The 13599-nt window shown below is 39.2% G+C and overlaps 1 protein-coding gene across 1 annotated transcript in view; it reads left to right on the top strand.

The window, feature by feature from the left end:
• Positions 1-13599, top strand: part of LOC136877393 (ABC transporter G family member 23) — a 209231-nt gene that overhangs the window by 123524 nt on the left and 72108 nt on the right. Inside the window, exons 4-6 of the mRNA XM_067151397.2 lie at positions 4955-5109; positions 5691-5798; positions 8189-8282. Coding sequence (XP_067007498.2) covers positions 4955-5109; positions 5691-5798; positions 8189-8282 — 357 coding nt within the window. The remainder of the gene's footprint in view (positions 1-4954; positions 5110-5690; positions 5799-8188; positions 8283-13599) is intronic.

Below are 13599 nucleotides of genomic sequence, written 5' to 3'. Positions count from 1 at the left end.
ATATAATACTATTTTTCATAAGTTTCGAGGCTCATTCTTCATTCACCCTTAGAAGTTTTATTTCGACATGTATAATACAGGCTTTTTAATGATACAAAAGTGATGACGATTGTTCATATTATAAACCGAGTCATTTTTAAAATGAAATTTTATCGTATAACAGGAAAATGCACCAAAGCTCTTATTTAAGGCAGCTGAATAAAACTGCGTTATTAAGTTTATGAAGCCGCGAATGATACACGAAGAATATTATTGTAAAGATTTATTGCGATTGAGAGAAATTGAGCTAGTTGTAATTTGGATTCTCTCGGAAGCAACCGTGTTTATTATATTGCAATGATTACTATCTTAAGACTGAGCTTTCACAAGATGCAAGCAGCGCGTGTTCTACTGAAAAGCGCACAGATTGCTGCCGCCTATTCGTAACCATTCCTGAATGGTTGCATACAGCTAAGGCGGGACTTCCCATGATGGAACAAATAAATTCACTTTCAATCAATTAGAGGAAGGTTTCCAAAGTTTTAAACACATTCCTTCTCTTTCTAAGAAGAGGAAACCGTAATGATCGCGAAAATGGTTTTAATTCGGGAAGTAGGTCAAAGTTCATAATCATTCTGCAAAAAAGATGACTAGGAATATCATACTATATTCAACATTTAATGGAATGCAGTCTATTAAACAGAAGAAGATACTATTGTGCAGAATTGAATATCTATCTAATCAGTAATCACTTTACTCCTTAATATCATTTTAAAATGTTGAAGATACCTCTTGCTATCCACTTTCACATGGTATGCCACATATTGTATTTTAAATTTATAACAACCTGAATCATCTAACGTTTCATTATCTTCGGGAATACTGGGTGAGGGATCGTCCAGGACTGAGAAAATCTTGACCGAAGCCGTACTGTCAACGGTAAGGCTTGATTTCAACACCTCCCAAATGCGAGGTTGCAGCTACGCGATCCGCACCACATACTCTTCTCGCTCAGTAATGGAATTTTGGACGTTTATGTTTTAACATGTGTGAAGACATATGTCACCCATTACCGCTATGAATTTCTGTAGTACATGGTGTATTTGAGTAAATTTTGTTTAATATTTTACTTCTGAGGGTAAAGAAGGACGCCAGTGGAAGTATACACATACAGACGGAAAATCACACTTTTATGTAAATATCTAATTCTATAAGGATGAACAAGATTCGAAATGGTCCGATGACCTAGATATTAGGCTGCTCCTTAAAGCAATAATCATTACAATGCCCAATTGCGCTACTACTACCGGCCTCAAGCTACCGTGTGTAAGCATTTTAATCTGACGCCGTCTGGCCGCTTGCTCGTCATTTTCGACGTTCCATTTCACTCAAGGCTTATTAGAGGGCACAGTAAACCTAATCTCTCTTTGGGTGTCTATAGCTGAGCTTTTACGAATTTTGTCGGGTAAACGCCAAATGTGTTACCACAAATCTTTGTGTAATCAGAATCTTTTACATACCGACTTCGTACATCATGGAGTGTTAAATGGACTTTTTTCCGCCTTTCAAAAATCCAACTATCTCTGCCATGTTTGAACCCGCTATCTTGGAATCCGGAGGCTGATTTTCTACCACTGATTCACAGACGTATTATTAGTCATATTGTTTAACCATGTAGTTATTTATTATCATCAATAGATTTCTTCTCAAATTCACATTCGCACAAATTGAAAAGTGCTTCTAGGAAATAAAATTTATTTTATCATGAACCTTTGTTCAGACGTGCATTGTGTGCCATCACTTGACATCTGAGTGTGATCGCTCTGGCCGTCTCACTGCAGCGTGGTTTAACATTCATAAATCATCACTCCCGGTCTCACGGTAAGGACGATGACTCTCGCGATCGTCACAACTCACACGCAGTCAAGAGTACGCAGATGTTTGTTACATAGGAAAGATTTTATTGTGACTGGGTGCTTCGTACAGTCAAATGAACCGAGACTGTCTTTGTTTACGTTCCAAGTTTAGAAAACTTCGGTTGATAATATTGGATTTACGTCCCACTAACTACTTTTATGGTTAACGTACTTCATCACCTTCAAACATCACCAGACTGAGATGGGATCGAAGTCGGTAACTTGAGCTGAGAAGGCCAGCACTGAGCTACTCAATTCAGTGGGTGTGTAGCGTGGGGTTTAGAACCACATAGATCCATTACGTATTCAGACAACAAGTTCTAAATCCTTTATCAATTGTGTCAATTGATAAATTATAGGTACTTATGTCGAAGTGCCTGTTAATAGGCCTCTTACCATTCTGTCACATCGGCGGAATCCTGACATGCGACGACTGCGAATAGCACCTACACTCAGGTTTAACTAGAACTTCTAAAAGGAGCTGACATATACTCATTAAGAGCCTCGTTATACTGTATATTGTACAGCCACGTCTTTTTCTTAGGAACTTCGAGACATGGGAATGAACATCATTGGACAAACGTTAAGAGTATCCTGAAAGTATGTTGCTCTCCAGCAGGAGATGTATTGAGGTTGGCCTACCCAACAGGCTATATACAACTCCTGATAACGCCTAGCGCTATTACACATATAAACATGGGTTCTTGATTACCATTTCGTCCCTTGACCTCCTACGCGATCACTCTTAGCTTGGGTAGTGAATTTTGGAACGTATAGTAATTTAATACACTTTATTTCTTGGCATATTGTAAAAACTCAAACTCTTCTCTCAAATTAAAATTTAATAATAATAATAATAATAATAATAATAATAATAATAATAATAATACGGGTGAAAACTGGTGGACTGGCCAGCTAGATTTTCATGAAATCGCAGCCAGAAGCAAGCCAGGCTTTGGATGAAATTAGACACATGTTAGACCGGAAATTCAATGCAATTTTTACAATTTTGTCTAGAAGTGGCCGAGAAGAATGGTATCGTAGCTGGCAATTGTCACGTCAATAAATAAATAAATAAAGAAAGAAAGAAAATTATTGACTTTACGTTCCACTAACTATATCTTTATGGTTTTCGGAAACGCAGAGGTGTCAGAATGTTGTTCCCCAGGAGTTCTTTTACGCGCCAGTAAATCTACTGACACGAGACTGACGTATTTGAGCACCTTCAAATACCACCGGACTGAGTCAGGATCAAACTTGCCCAGTTGGGTTCAGAAAGCCAGCGTTCTACCGCCTGAGCTACTCATCCCGACAAAAACTAAAGAAAGAAAGAAAGAAAGAAAGAAAGAAAGAAAGAAAGAAAGAAAGAAAGAAATACCGTAAAATAAGAACCGATTAACTGAGTTTACTTTTACGACAGCTATGTTACTGACATTATTTATTGCGAACTATCTGCCTGGTCATATAGGAGTAGCTAATTATATAGTCCCAGCATGTGTTTAAGAAATAGGCAGTTTTCAATCTTCCGAACACAATGTAACTTCTACCCTAATTTTCCTAAATCTACTACCGCAATTGTATCGTTATATTGAGAGTAATAGTCTATTTTAATTTTGAACATACCATGAGAGGAAATTATTCAGAAGTTGATATGAAGTAAATTAAGAAATATTCACATGTTCGCTCTCCTCATACCCCCTCAAATAGTTGTAGGGAAACCATCGTGGTACAATCATCTCTGGCTCAGAGAGAGTTTTCTAACGGTATCGCACATGAGGAGCTGGAAATGATATTTATAATCGTCGATTTTTAAAAATAGTCTAACTTCAAATGTTGAGCCCCTCCCTTGCTATATTTTTTGGGAATTTCGAACCAGTTTGTTAATCGAATGCAAGACGATAAGTGCTATATCTTCATATGTCTCTTGTTTTCGGAGTTATTAATCGCAAACCGAGTCACGTACCTAAAAATTTCATTTTTTAAATCACCCCCAATCCCGTGTATTTATTTGAGGCCCATCAAACAATGTGTTTTCTCTCATGTCCCAGATTCACAATCAAACTGTACTTCAACCATATGGATTGGATATTTGGACGTTGACACATCAATAACTAGACGTGAAGGGTACAAGCACGTCCCTTGCCTATCTGGCTTCAGTGATAGGAAATGTCTCTATCCAGCTACTAAAATGAGTACTATAATCAACTGATGATTTATCAGGTCACAAAACAGCGAGAATAGAAACTGTGAACCATCTTGCCTCGTCAATGCGGACAGATGCTTAAAAATCAGTGCAATCCTTAACATGCAGTGTTGAGTAAATGAGTGGAATACTTTCTGTAAGATGATCGTAACATTACTTTAACTGAAATGGTTATAGACAACACTCCATTTAACAAATTAAATAATAACATTACGGTGTTCTTAAATTAATAAAAAATATTGTGAATCAGGGTGGAAAAATGTTCCAGTTATGTTACGGCGAATAATCTCACAATCACAAAAATGTCAGTTACGATGTTCTTAGTTGGAGGGGTAGATTTATAAATTTAAAAGAAACTAATAACTTCTATAAGCCTCCGTGACTCAGGTGGCAGCGCGCCTGCCTCTCACCGCCGAGTTCCTTGTTCAAATCCCGGTCACTCAATGTGAGATTTGCACTGGACAAAGTGGAGGGACAGGTTTTCTTCCGGGTACACCGGTTTTCCCTGTCATTCATTCCAGCAACACTCTCCATCATCATTTCATCTGTCTTGCCCCAGAGGAGTGTGACAGGCTTCGGCAGCCGGCACAATTCCTATCCTCGCCGCTAGATGGGGGCTTGCTTCATTCATTCCATTCCTGACCCGGTCAAATGACTGGAAACAGGCTGTGGATTATCATTATCAATAACTTCTATCACCATAGCAAACTGGTTTCCAAGAGAAGCTAGGTTTGATATCAGGACTTTCAATATAAAATACGGTATCTGTATTTTATAAAGGTCAAGGGAAGCTTATAATAAACTGAAATGTGAGTCTAGTTTTGAAGGAAGAATACGCAAACATTTCATTTTTCAGGAAATTGGTCTACTAGGAGAATTCTCGGTAAAGGGTGCTATCTTCTACTTCGGCTGGTTGTTTGGCATGAACAACAAACAGCTTGAGGAGCGGTACGAGTTCTTGTCCCTGCTGCTGAACCTGCCTCCAGATGGGAGGTACATCAAGAATCTCAGGTAAACCACAGGTGATCTTCGATGATTCATGTTTTAGGAAGACATGTGACTTCATCATTTGAATTATAGAAACAATAAAGACAATATTACCCCAACTAGTGTTTTTCCTACAAAGATCCACTAAATTCAATTCCATTAGCATATTATTGGCAATTTTCCATTATCCATAAGTTTCATTATGTCCGAAAGGTCATAGCAGCTGACATACTCTAGCCCTACCGTCTTCTACATGAATTACTGGTACAATATGTACTGGCTTTGTAACGACTTCTAGTTTACAGCTGCTGTCCTTTTAAGCCTACAAGCACTATTACTGTTTACTTTTCCTCTACCTTCTAGTTATATTTCTACACTGGTGATTCGACTCGTAATATGGTGTATGGTTGCTACTTTATTATGTAAGAAGCTGAAGTAAGATTCCCTATTTGTTAATGTTCTGTCTTTTACTCATAAATGAGCCAAGGGAGGACACACTTTCTTTGTTATACATTCTTATATGTAAGTAATACAGTTTATACGTTAAAATAGTACACTCATTTTTAGAATACGCTGGTCTATCTGGTACCCTTATGTAATTCCAGTGGCGGACAGCAGAGGCGCGTATCGTTCGCTGCTGCGCTGGTCCACGGTGCCGAGCTGCTCATTCTGGACGAGCCGACTGTGGGTCTGGACCCCGAACTGAGACACACGTGAGTGTTCGTGTACGAGTGATCATTATATGCTACTATACAGAATGTCAAAGGTATGAGTGCACATCTCCAGCAAAATAATGCTTAGCTATGAAATGAGGGATAAAAATATAGTCCACGTAAAGGATAATATGATGAATTAATGAATGAATGAATGAATAAATAAATAAATAAATAAATAAATAAATAAATAAATAAATAAATAAATAAATAAATAAATAAATAAAATCAGATAGAAATAGCTGTCAGTTGATGCAACAAATTTCAGCTCAGGAATTTTTTTTTATATTTGTTTACGTCGCACCGACAAAGATAGCTCTTATGGCGACGATGGGATAGGAAAGGCCTAGGAATGGGAAGGAAGTGGCCGTGGCCTTAATGTACAGCCCCAGCATTTTCCTGGTGTGAAAATGGGAAACCACGGAAAACCATCTTCAGGGCTGCCGACAGTGGGATTCGAACCCACTATCTCCCGGATGCAAGCTCACAGCTGCGCGCTATATCCACTCAGCCTACGTGATTACAATTGAGTAGCCATCTGTCGGCGATATGGCGGCCCTGGTTTAGATAGCCAATGATAACGGCCGAGGAGATTCACGTGCTGACCACACGACACCTCGTAATCTGTAGGCCTTTGGGCTGAGCAGCGGTCGCTTGGTAAGCCATGGGGCTGTTTTTGTATCCCGACAAACGAGTAGCGTTACGAAAATGATACCATCTTAGCGCTGGGAAGACTTTGGAGTAAGGAAGCGAGCTGCTTGACTGTATGTTCCGCGAGATGGCGTGGAATGACATTAGCAAACGAACACGCTTGGAGCGGATTATTTAACGGTACGAAAGATTAAAACATGAAGATAAAGTTAGAATTCAAGAGTACAAATTGGAGTAATTATTCCTTTATTGGAAGACGAATTAGGGAGTGGAATAATTTACCAAGGGAAGTGTTCGATAAATTTCCAACTTCTTTGAAATTATTGAAGAAGAGATTAGGTAAACAACTGATAGCGAATCTGCCACCTAGTAGACAGCCCTCAATGCAGATTAGTGGTAAATAAAAATGACTTTGTAGAGCGTGCCATTGTATGGCAGTGAAATACAGACAAACTCGTGCGGAAAGAAAGAGTGTTCTGAAGTGTGGTGCTATGGAATAACAATGAATCTGAGGTCAGTGCATCCAATCACAAAGAGATCCAACATAAAGTTAATGACGGGGGGATGAACGATTTAATGGATTTGACCAGAAGGGGAAAGATTGATGGGACTCATTTTATGACATCCAAGACTAGGTTGCTGGAGATCAAAATATGAGTAGGCGTATGAGAAACAGAATAGAGTAACACAGATCTGTATCAAATTATTATTATTATTATTATTATTATTATTATTATTATTATTATTATTATTATTATTATCATTATTATTATTATTATCATGATTATTATCCAGCTCCATGGCTAAATGGTTAGCGTGCTGGCCTTTGGTCACGGGGGTGCCGGGTTCGATTCCCGGCAGGGTCGGGAATTTTAACCACAATTGGATAATTCCGCTGGCACGGGGGCTGGGTGTATATGTCGTCTTCATCACCATTTCATCCTCATCACGACGCGCAGGTTGCCTACGGGAGTCAAATCAAAAGACGTGCATCTGGCGAGCGGAACTCGTCCTCGGACACTCCTGGAACTAAAAGCTATACGCCATTTAATTTAATAATAATTATTATAATTATTATTACTGACGTTTAACGGAACATCATTTTCCATTTTTAAAAACACAGTATACTCGAAATTTTCCCTATTAATGGATTTTCTAATGCGCCAGTAAATCTAATTATACTGTTCTGTCGGATATACATACACTTAAAAGCCGATCGACCGTGCAGGGATTTGACCCTGAAACCTTGAATTAGAAAACGAGCGTCTAACCATCTCCTAAAATATAATTGAAAGAAGTTCTCTTGATACCGATTAGAATACATTTTCAATGCATTTTTGTTGCTGGACTCCTGCCTTGATACTAATGAGGACGAGATTTCGGTGGTGGTTGTCCGTGAATTGGTCTATGTTATATCGACTGGTGTTTAACCTATTCGGCCGTGCTCATTATTGTATCCCACAAAGAACACGCCGAAATCACACGGCTGTGAAAATTATTCCGTTAGAGAAAAATATAGCAATCAAACTTTTCCAAAATCCACTCCTACTTCCGTGACATCATAACTAAGAGTCCGAGTGGATGCGCCACAAAGAAATATTAGAGTGACCGTTGTATGGAGAGACATTGCCTTATCAAATCATTTCCGGTGATATAAAACAATCAACTCCAGTGTGCATATTAATTCGGTTTTATTGTTCCTCAAGCCTCCTATAAGTGTACTGTGTTTGTGTCTGCAGGATCTGGGAGCATCTAACGTCTTTGACTTTGGACCATAAGGTGACTGTGATCATTACAACACACTACATAGAGGAGGCACGGCAGGCGCATATGGTAAGTAACCAGTCTCTGTCTTAAACTGTGTATACCTTAGATAAGACCTGACACCAGGAAAAAATATGTTTCCATAAACAGACTTCGTGTGTGGACGGATCTCTATCTAGTTTTGTCAAACTGTTGGTATTGTTCACCAGTAGCCTTCAGCTAACTTCCGCGTGACGTCATGTGCTCTGAGCAGAACCGGAGAGAGAGGAGGCACAAAACTCGCTGCTGCAGTGGAGCTAAGGCAAGGGAGCAGTAAAGTTGTACAGACTGGGCAAAATAAACTGAAATGGAAAAATATTTATAAGACTGAGGCGGAACTGAAACTTGTTAACGAAGAGGAAATCTGCCCAACACAGGAAATGCTGGAAACCGTGATTTCGATGGACCAATCGGTTGCTGTCCCATGTCTGCGCGTGCGCATCTCCCGAGTACGTCGCTGTATGTGACCGAGTGAGTGAGAGGAGCTGACGTGTTTAGTGACCAGTTGAATGCAACACAAAATGGTGCTCACGAAAAAACAGTGCGTGTTTATTACAGAGTGTCATGCAAAGCATGATTCGTAGAAAACATGTGCGGAACTGTTTGCGCGAGACTGGAAGTGGTATGGCAAAACCTTCAGCAAAGTCTACAATAGAAAACTTAATGGCGTGAAACGGGCTCTGTGGCGAATACAAAGAGTTCAATCACAGGAAAACATCGCTCGAGTGCAGGAAAGTCTGAAACGAAGTCCGACGAAATCTGGACGCCACTTATTTGTGCAAGTGGGAATTAAGGAGCGTCATATCGAAACATTATCATAAAGGAGCCGCATATGTATCCTTACAAATTCTCTGTTGTGCGTGCGTAAAGAGTCCAGACGAACCTTCGCGTGTTGAGTTCTGACGGTGGTTTCTGGGTGAAGTTGAGCCAGAACTTATGGATCCTCCGTTTTTCATTTCTTCACATGGGGCCATTACCAGCATCTTTTGTGATGTTCATTAACAAGGATTAATCCCCCGTCAGTTCGATTGTAAATATATTCCGGTCCAGTTTTATTTTGCCAACCCGGTGTTTAACGTCCGTTTCAACTGGCAATAGTCTCAACAAAGCCATGGTACTGGAATTTTGACACGGAGGAGTTTCTTAACGAGATGGAAGGCAACAACGACTCGTTCTTTCCAATGAACACCCATATGCTATAAGATTTAGACCGGATCGATTCCAGCATCTTGGAAACAGTAATCCATTTACTAACAACTCCGTTGCGAAGATCCACACATGAACTCCGTACAAAGAACCGGTTTAAGAAATGAAAAGTAAGAGGTCATTTTTCTTTTTGTTGGTGGTTTAACGTCGCACCCACTCAAATTTCTTTGCAAAGAAATTAATAATAATAATAATAATAATAATAATAATAATAATAATTCATTCCCATCCCACAGGGGTGGAGCGGACCACTTGAAGGTGACGCCCTCTCTCTGTCCAGGAGATGTGAGGTTGTTGAAGGTAAGGTGGTGAATGGAGAAGAATACTGGCGACGATGGAATAGGAAAGCGATGAAATGGGGAAGGAAGCGACCGTGAACTTAATTAATGTACCACCCCAGCATTTGCTTAGTATTAAAATGCGTTCCACCGGGCGAGTTGGCCGTGCGGTTAGGGCCGCGCAGCTGTGAGCTTGCATCCGCGTGATAGTAGGTTCGAACCCCACTGTCGGCAACCCTGAAAATGGTTTTCTGTGGTTTCCCATTTTCACACCAAGCACATGCTGGGGCTATACCTTAATTAAGGCCACGCCCGCTTCCTTCCCACTCCTAGGCCTTTCATATCCCATCGTCGCCATAAGACCTAGCTATCTCAGTGCGACGTAAAGCAAATTGTAAACCAAAAAATGTAAAAATGCGTGCCGATAGTGGGGTTCGAAACCACCAGCCGAAAGCAAACCGCGCAGCCAAATCGCTCGGTATATAAGAGGTCATTCGAGTAAGAACTTTCGAGAAGTTCTATCTTAAAACCAAAAGCTGTCTACTTCTAACATTTTCCAGTGTTCAGGACTGAACCATTCATGTTGTAAATGCTGTAAATTAGAAAAAAATGGTCCCCTCTCAAATTCTACGTCCATGATGTCACTAAATTTTAAGCATTTGTGGTTCCAATTAATTGACTGTATTGAATGAAAATTACATATTAATATACAGGTGCATTAAGGGTGTTTTCTACTTGTAAGATATCGTGTTTTGTTCTGCCCATAAAAATCTGGAATCCTGTCTCTAATAAAATCCTATTATTTTACTTCCTCAGTCGTTTTAAAGCCCTTGACGATCACTTGAATAGACAGCGCATTTCAGTGCCCAGGACCATCATTTAGGGTTACTTTATCCATCCTGGGAAACTTCGACCAAGTTAGTTATTCTGAGCTAGAAATCAGTAGCGACATTCATTTTAAACAGTGCAATAAGAAACCGATATGGAGATCTGTCAATAACTGCGTTTTCCATTTTCAACCTTTGTTCTGGTGACGACAGTTAGCTGCAAGAATTAAATTTAATTAAATAGTGTGTTGCGAAACAAACATAATTTATTACTCTACAACGACTGTTTTGGAAATCTTTGCTAATATTGATGCTTTCACGGCCCGTACTTGTAGATATGATATGGGCTTATGTCGTGTCAAGAAAAGATGAAACTCTTTACAATTCGAAGAGAAATTCGTTCCTCGTCTTCAGAAAAAAACCTCGACTGTTCCCGAGGAAGTCTTCTACAATAATGAGGGTTTGAATTTAAAACTGTTTTGTAAAACAATGTATTACTTTCATAACGTATGTACACAGGTTATGCCGCCCCTTCTCATACCGTCTCATATCATCCTCTGGGTTTCTCCACATACTCTCTTCTCATTCTTCAGCTCTGTTCTATTCTATCCTGGTATCTTCCGTCACATTTTATTTTATTAGTTGCTATTTATTTCTTCTACAGCATTCGTCCCCGATTCGTTTGATGTCCTCTTTGTTAATTTTCACACGCGGTGTGATGAGCATCTTAACTGCAGCTTAATGTTGTCTGCTCCCGCTCGGAGTCCTGTGTCAGCATACAGAGAGCCACCTGGTGACTAACGAGCGTGCCACTACAGAAAAGCAGCTCTATTTGTTCTGGGTGATTTCCGACAAAAGAGTAGCGTTACGAAAATGTTGCGAAGTTTGGGCAGAGAAGACTTGGGAGGAAGGTGACGAGCTGTTCGATTAAGTGGTATGTTCCGTTCCGTCTGTGTTGAGATGGCGTGGAATTACTTTAGTAGACGAATAAGTTTGCGTGGTGTTTTTAAAATTAGGAAACATCATAATATGAAGATAAAGTTTCAGTTCAAGGGGACAAATTAGGGCAAATATTCGTTTATAGTAAGAGAAGTTAGTGATTGGAATAACTTTCCCAGGGAGATGTTCAGTAAATTTCCAAATTCTTTGCGATTATTTAAGGAAAGCGTAGGTAAACAACAGACACGGAATTTGCCACTTGGGCCACTGCCCTATATGCAGATCAGTGGTGAATGGTTGATTTGAAATGAAAGTGTGTTAATTTCATGAGTAACTTCGGCCATACCATGTTATTACAAAAAGAAATGTGGAGACCGCTCTTACTAGAATATCAACCCTCTGTAGACAAGAGAGCTTTAAATAATTCCAAACGGAGGCTTTCCATTCGCAGGGCATCTAAACTGTATGTGGTTCCAGAGAACCAGGTCTGTCGAGAAGTGTCCATAAGTTTGTAACATATCTAATGGTCACATTTAAGAAAAATTGATTTCAATAAAACGTTTGAGCTTAATATTTTCATGAGTGAATTTTTCTTTTTCTTTCTATTTGCTTTACGTCTCACCGACACAGATATGTCTTACGGCGACGATGGGATGGTGAAGTCCTAGGAATGAGAAGGAAGCGGCCGTGGCCTTAAGGTACAGCCCCAGCATTTGCCTGGTATGAAAATGGGAAACCACAGAAAGCCATCTTCAGGGCTGCCGACAGTGGGGTTCGAACCCACTATCTCCCGATTACTGGATACTGGCCGCACTTAAGCGACTGAAGCTATCGAGCTCGGTAATTTTATTTTTAAACATTTAGTGCTTTAAATTGAACATGCAAATTAACATGCAAAATTAATGTTATAAACACATTTGTTTTATTCCTCCTTGCTAATGAAATGACGAATGTGGTACTGTAGTTTACACAACCGTTAGGACTCGGAACACCGTTCTTAACCTCTGATGACCCTGGACTCCTCTCTATACATCTGATCAAGGTTTCCCACTGGAGATTTGCAGTTTGTCAACATATTTTGTACCGTTAAACGTTTCTTACTCATTCAAGCGGCCGCATTAACCTGTGTACAAGAATAATTTTTCCATGTTAAACGTAAGAAGGCCGAAGTTACTCCACAAGTTATTTATCTTTAAACCAGCTGATGGTGTGCAACGAATATCTCTCCGTTTATTCACGTGTGAGACATATCATCTACTTCACCTAAATTCAATTTCATTGTTATTTTCATGGCAGAATTTCTAACAAACATTTAAATGTGACCGAAGTTACCCCAATTAACGTTATGCGTTTTTTGTTCACCTTGCAGTTGTTAAGTAGAAAATCTCTTAGCGACAAAGATTTTTCGATTGCCGGTAGTTATTGAAGAGATTATATTCAAAAGACAATTATATAAATTGCTCCAGATTTGACCTACGTTTAAGTTTACCATAAAGTTTCATGATAGAATTTGAGTAAAACCAAATTCTAAAACTAAACCTGACATATTCATGAGTAAAAAGCTAATAATAGAACAAATCGAAATTTCTTAGACATCTATCTTAAAACAATTTAAGAATGTTCCTACTTTGTTTTTAATTTGTTAATAATAATCTTCTTCTAAAAACATTCTTTTAGTTATTAAGTCATGCGTGTACAGTCTCTTTTTGAGACGTTGCTGGACTTAGTGGTAGACTGCTGGCCCTCTGAGCCCAAATTAACAGTGGTATGTGAAGATGCTCAAAGTACACTCTGACAAAAAGTGACCCGCTGAAAATGTTTAAGTCCCCGAGTATAGGTACAGAAAAGAGCTTATCATAACAGGTAATACAACGAGAGTTCCAGAATTTATCGATAATTTCCCGAGCAATATATAAGTTGCGAGTGAAATTATCTAGTGAGAATCTGAAGTTCGAGCTAAATTTATTGCGACTTTCTAGCGAATAACTACAATGTTAAGTAATGATAATGAAAGTACATAAATATAAAAGGAATTAAACACACAGGTATTCATAACCTATAGTGAAAACAAAACTTTCAGTAGGGAAATTGGGCCTA

This window comes from Anabrus simplex, chromosome 7 (genome assembly GCF_040414725.1).
Source record: "Anabrus simplex isolate iqAnaSimp1 chromosome 7, ASM4041472v1, whole genome shotgun sequence".
Classification (NCBI taxonomy): Eukaryota; Metazoa; Arthropoda; class Insecta; order Orthoptera; family Tettigoniidae; genus Anabrus; species Anabrus simplex.
Note: the sequence above shows the minus strand (reverse complement) of the source record. Positions and strands in the feature narration are given on the sequence as shown.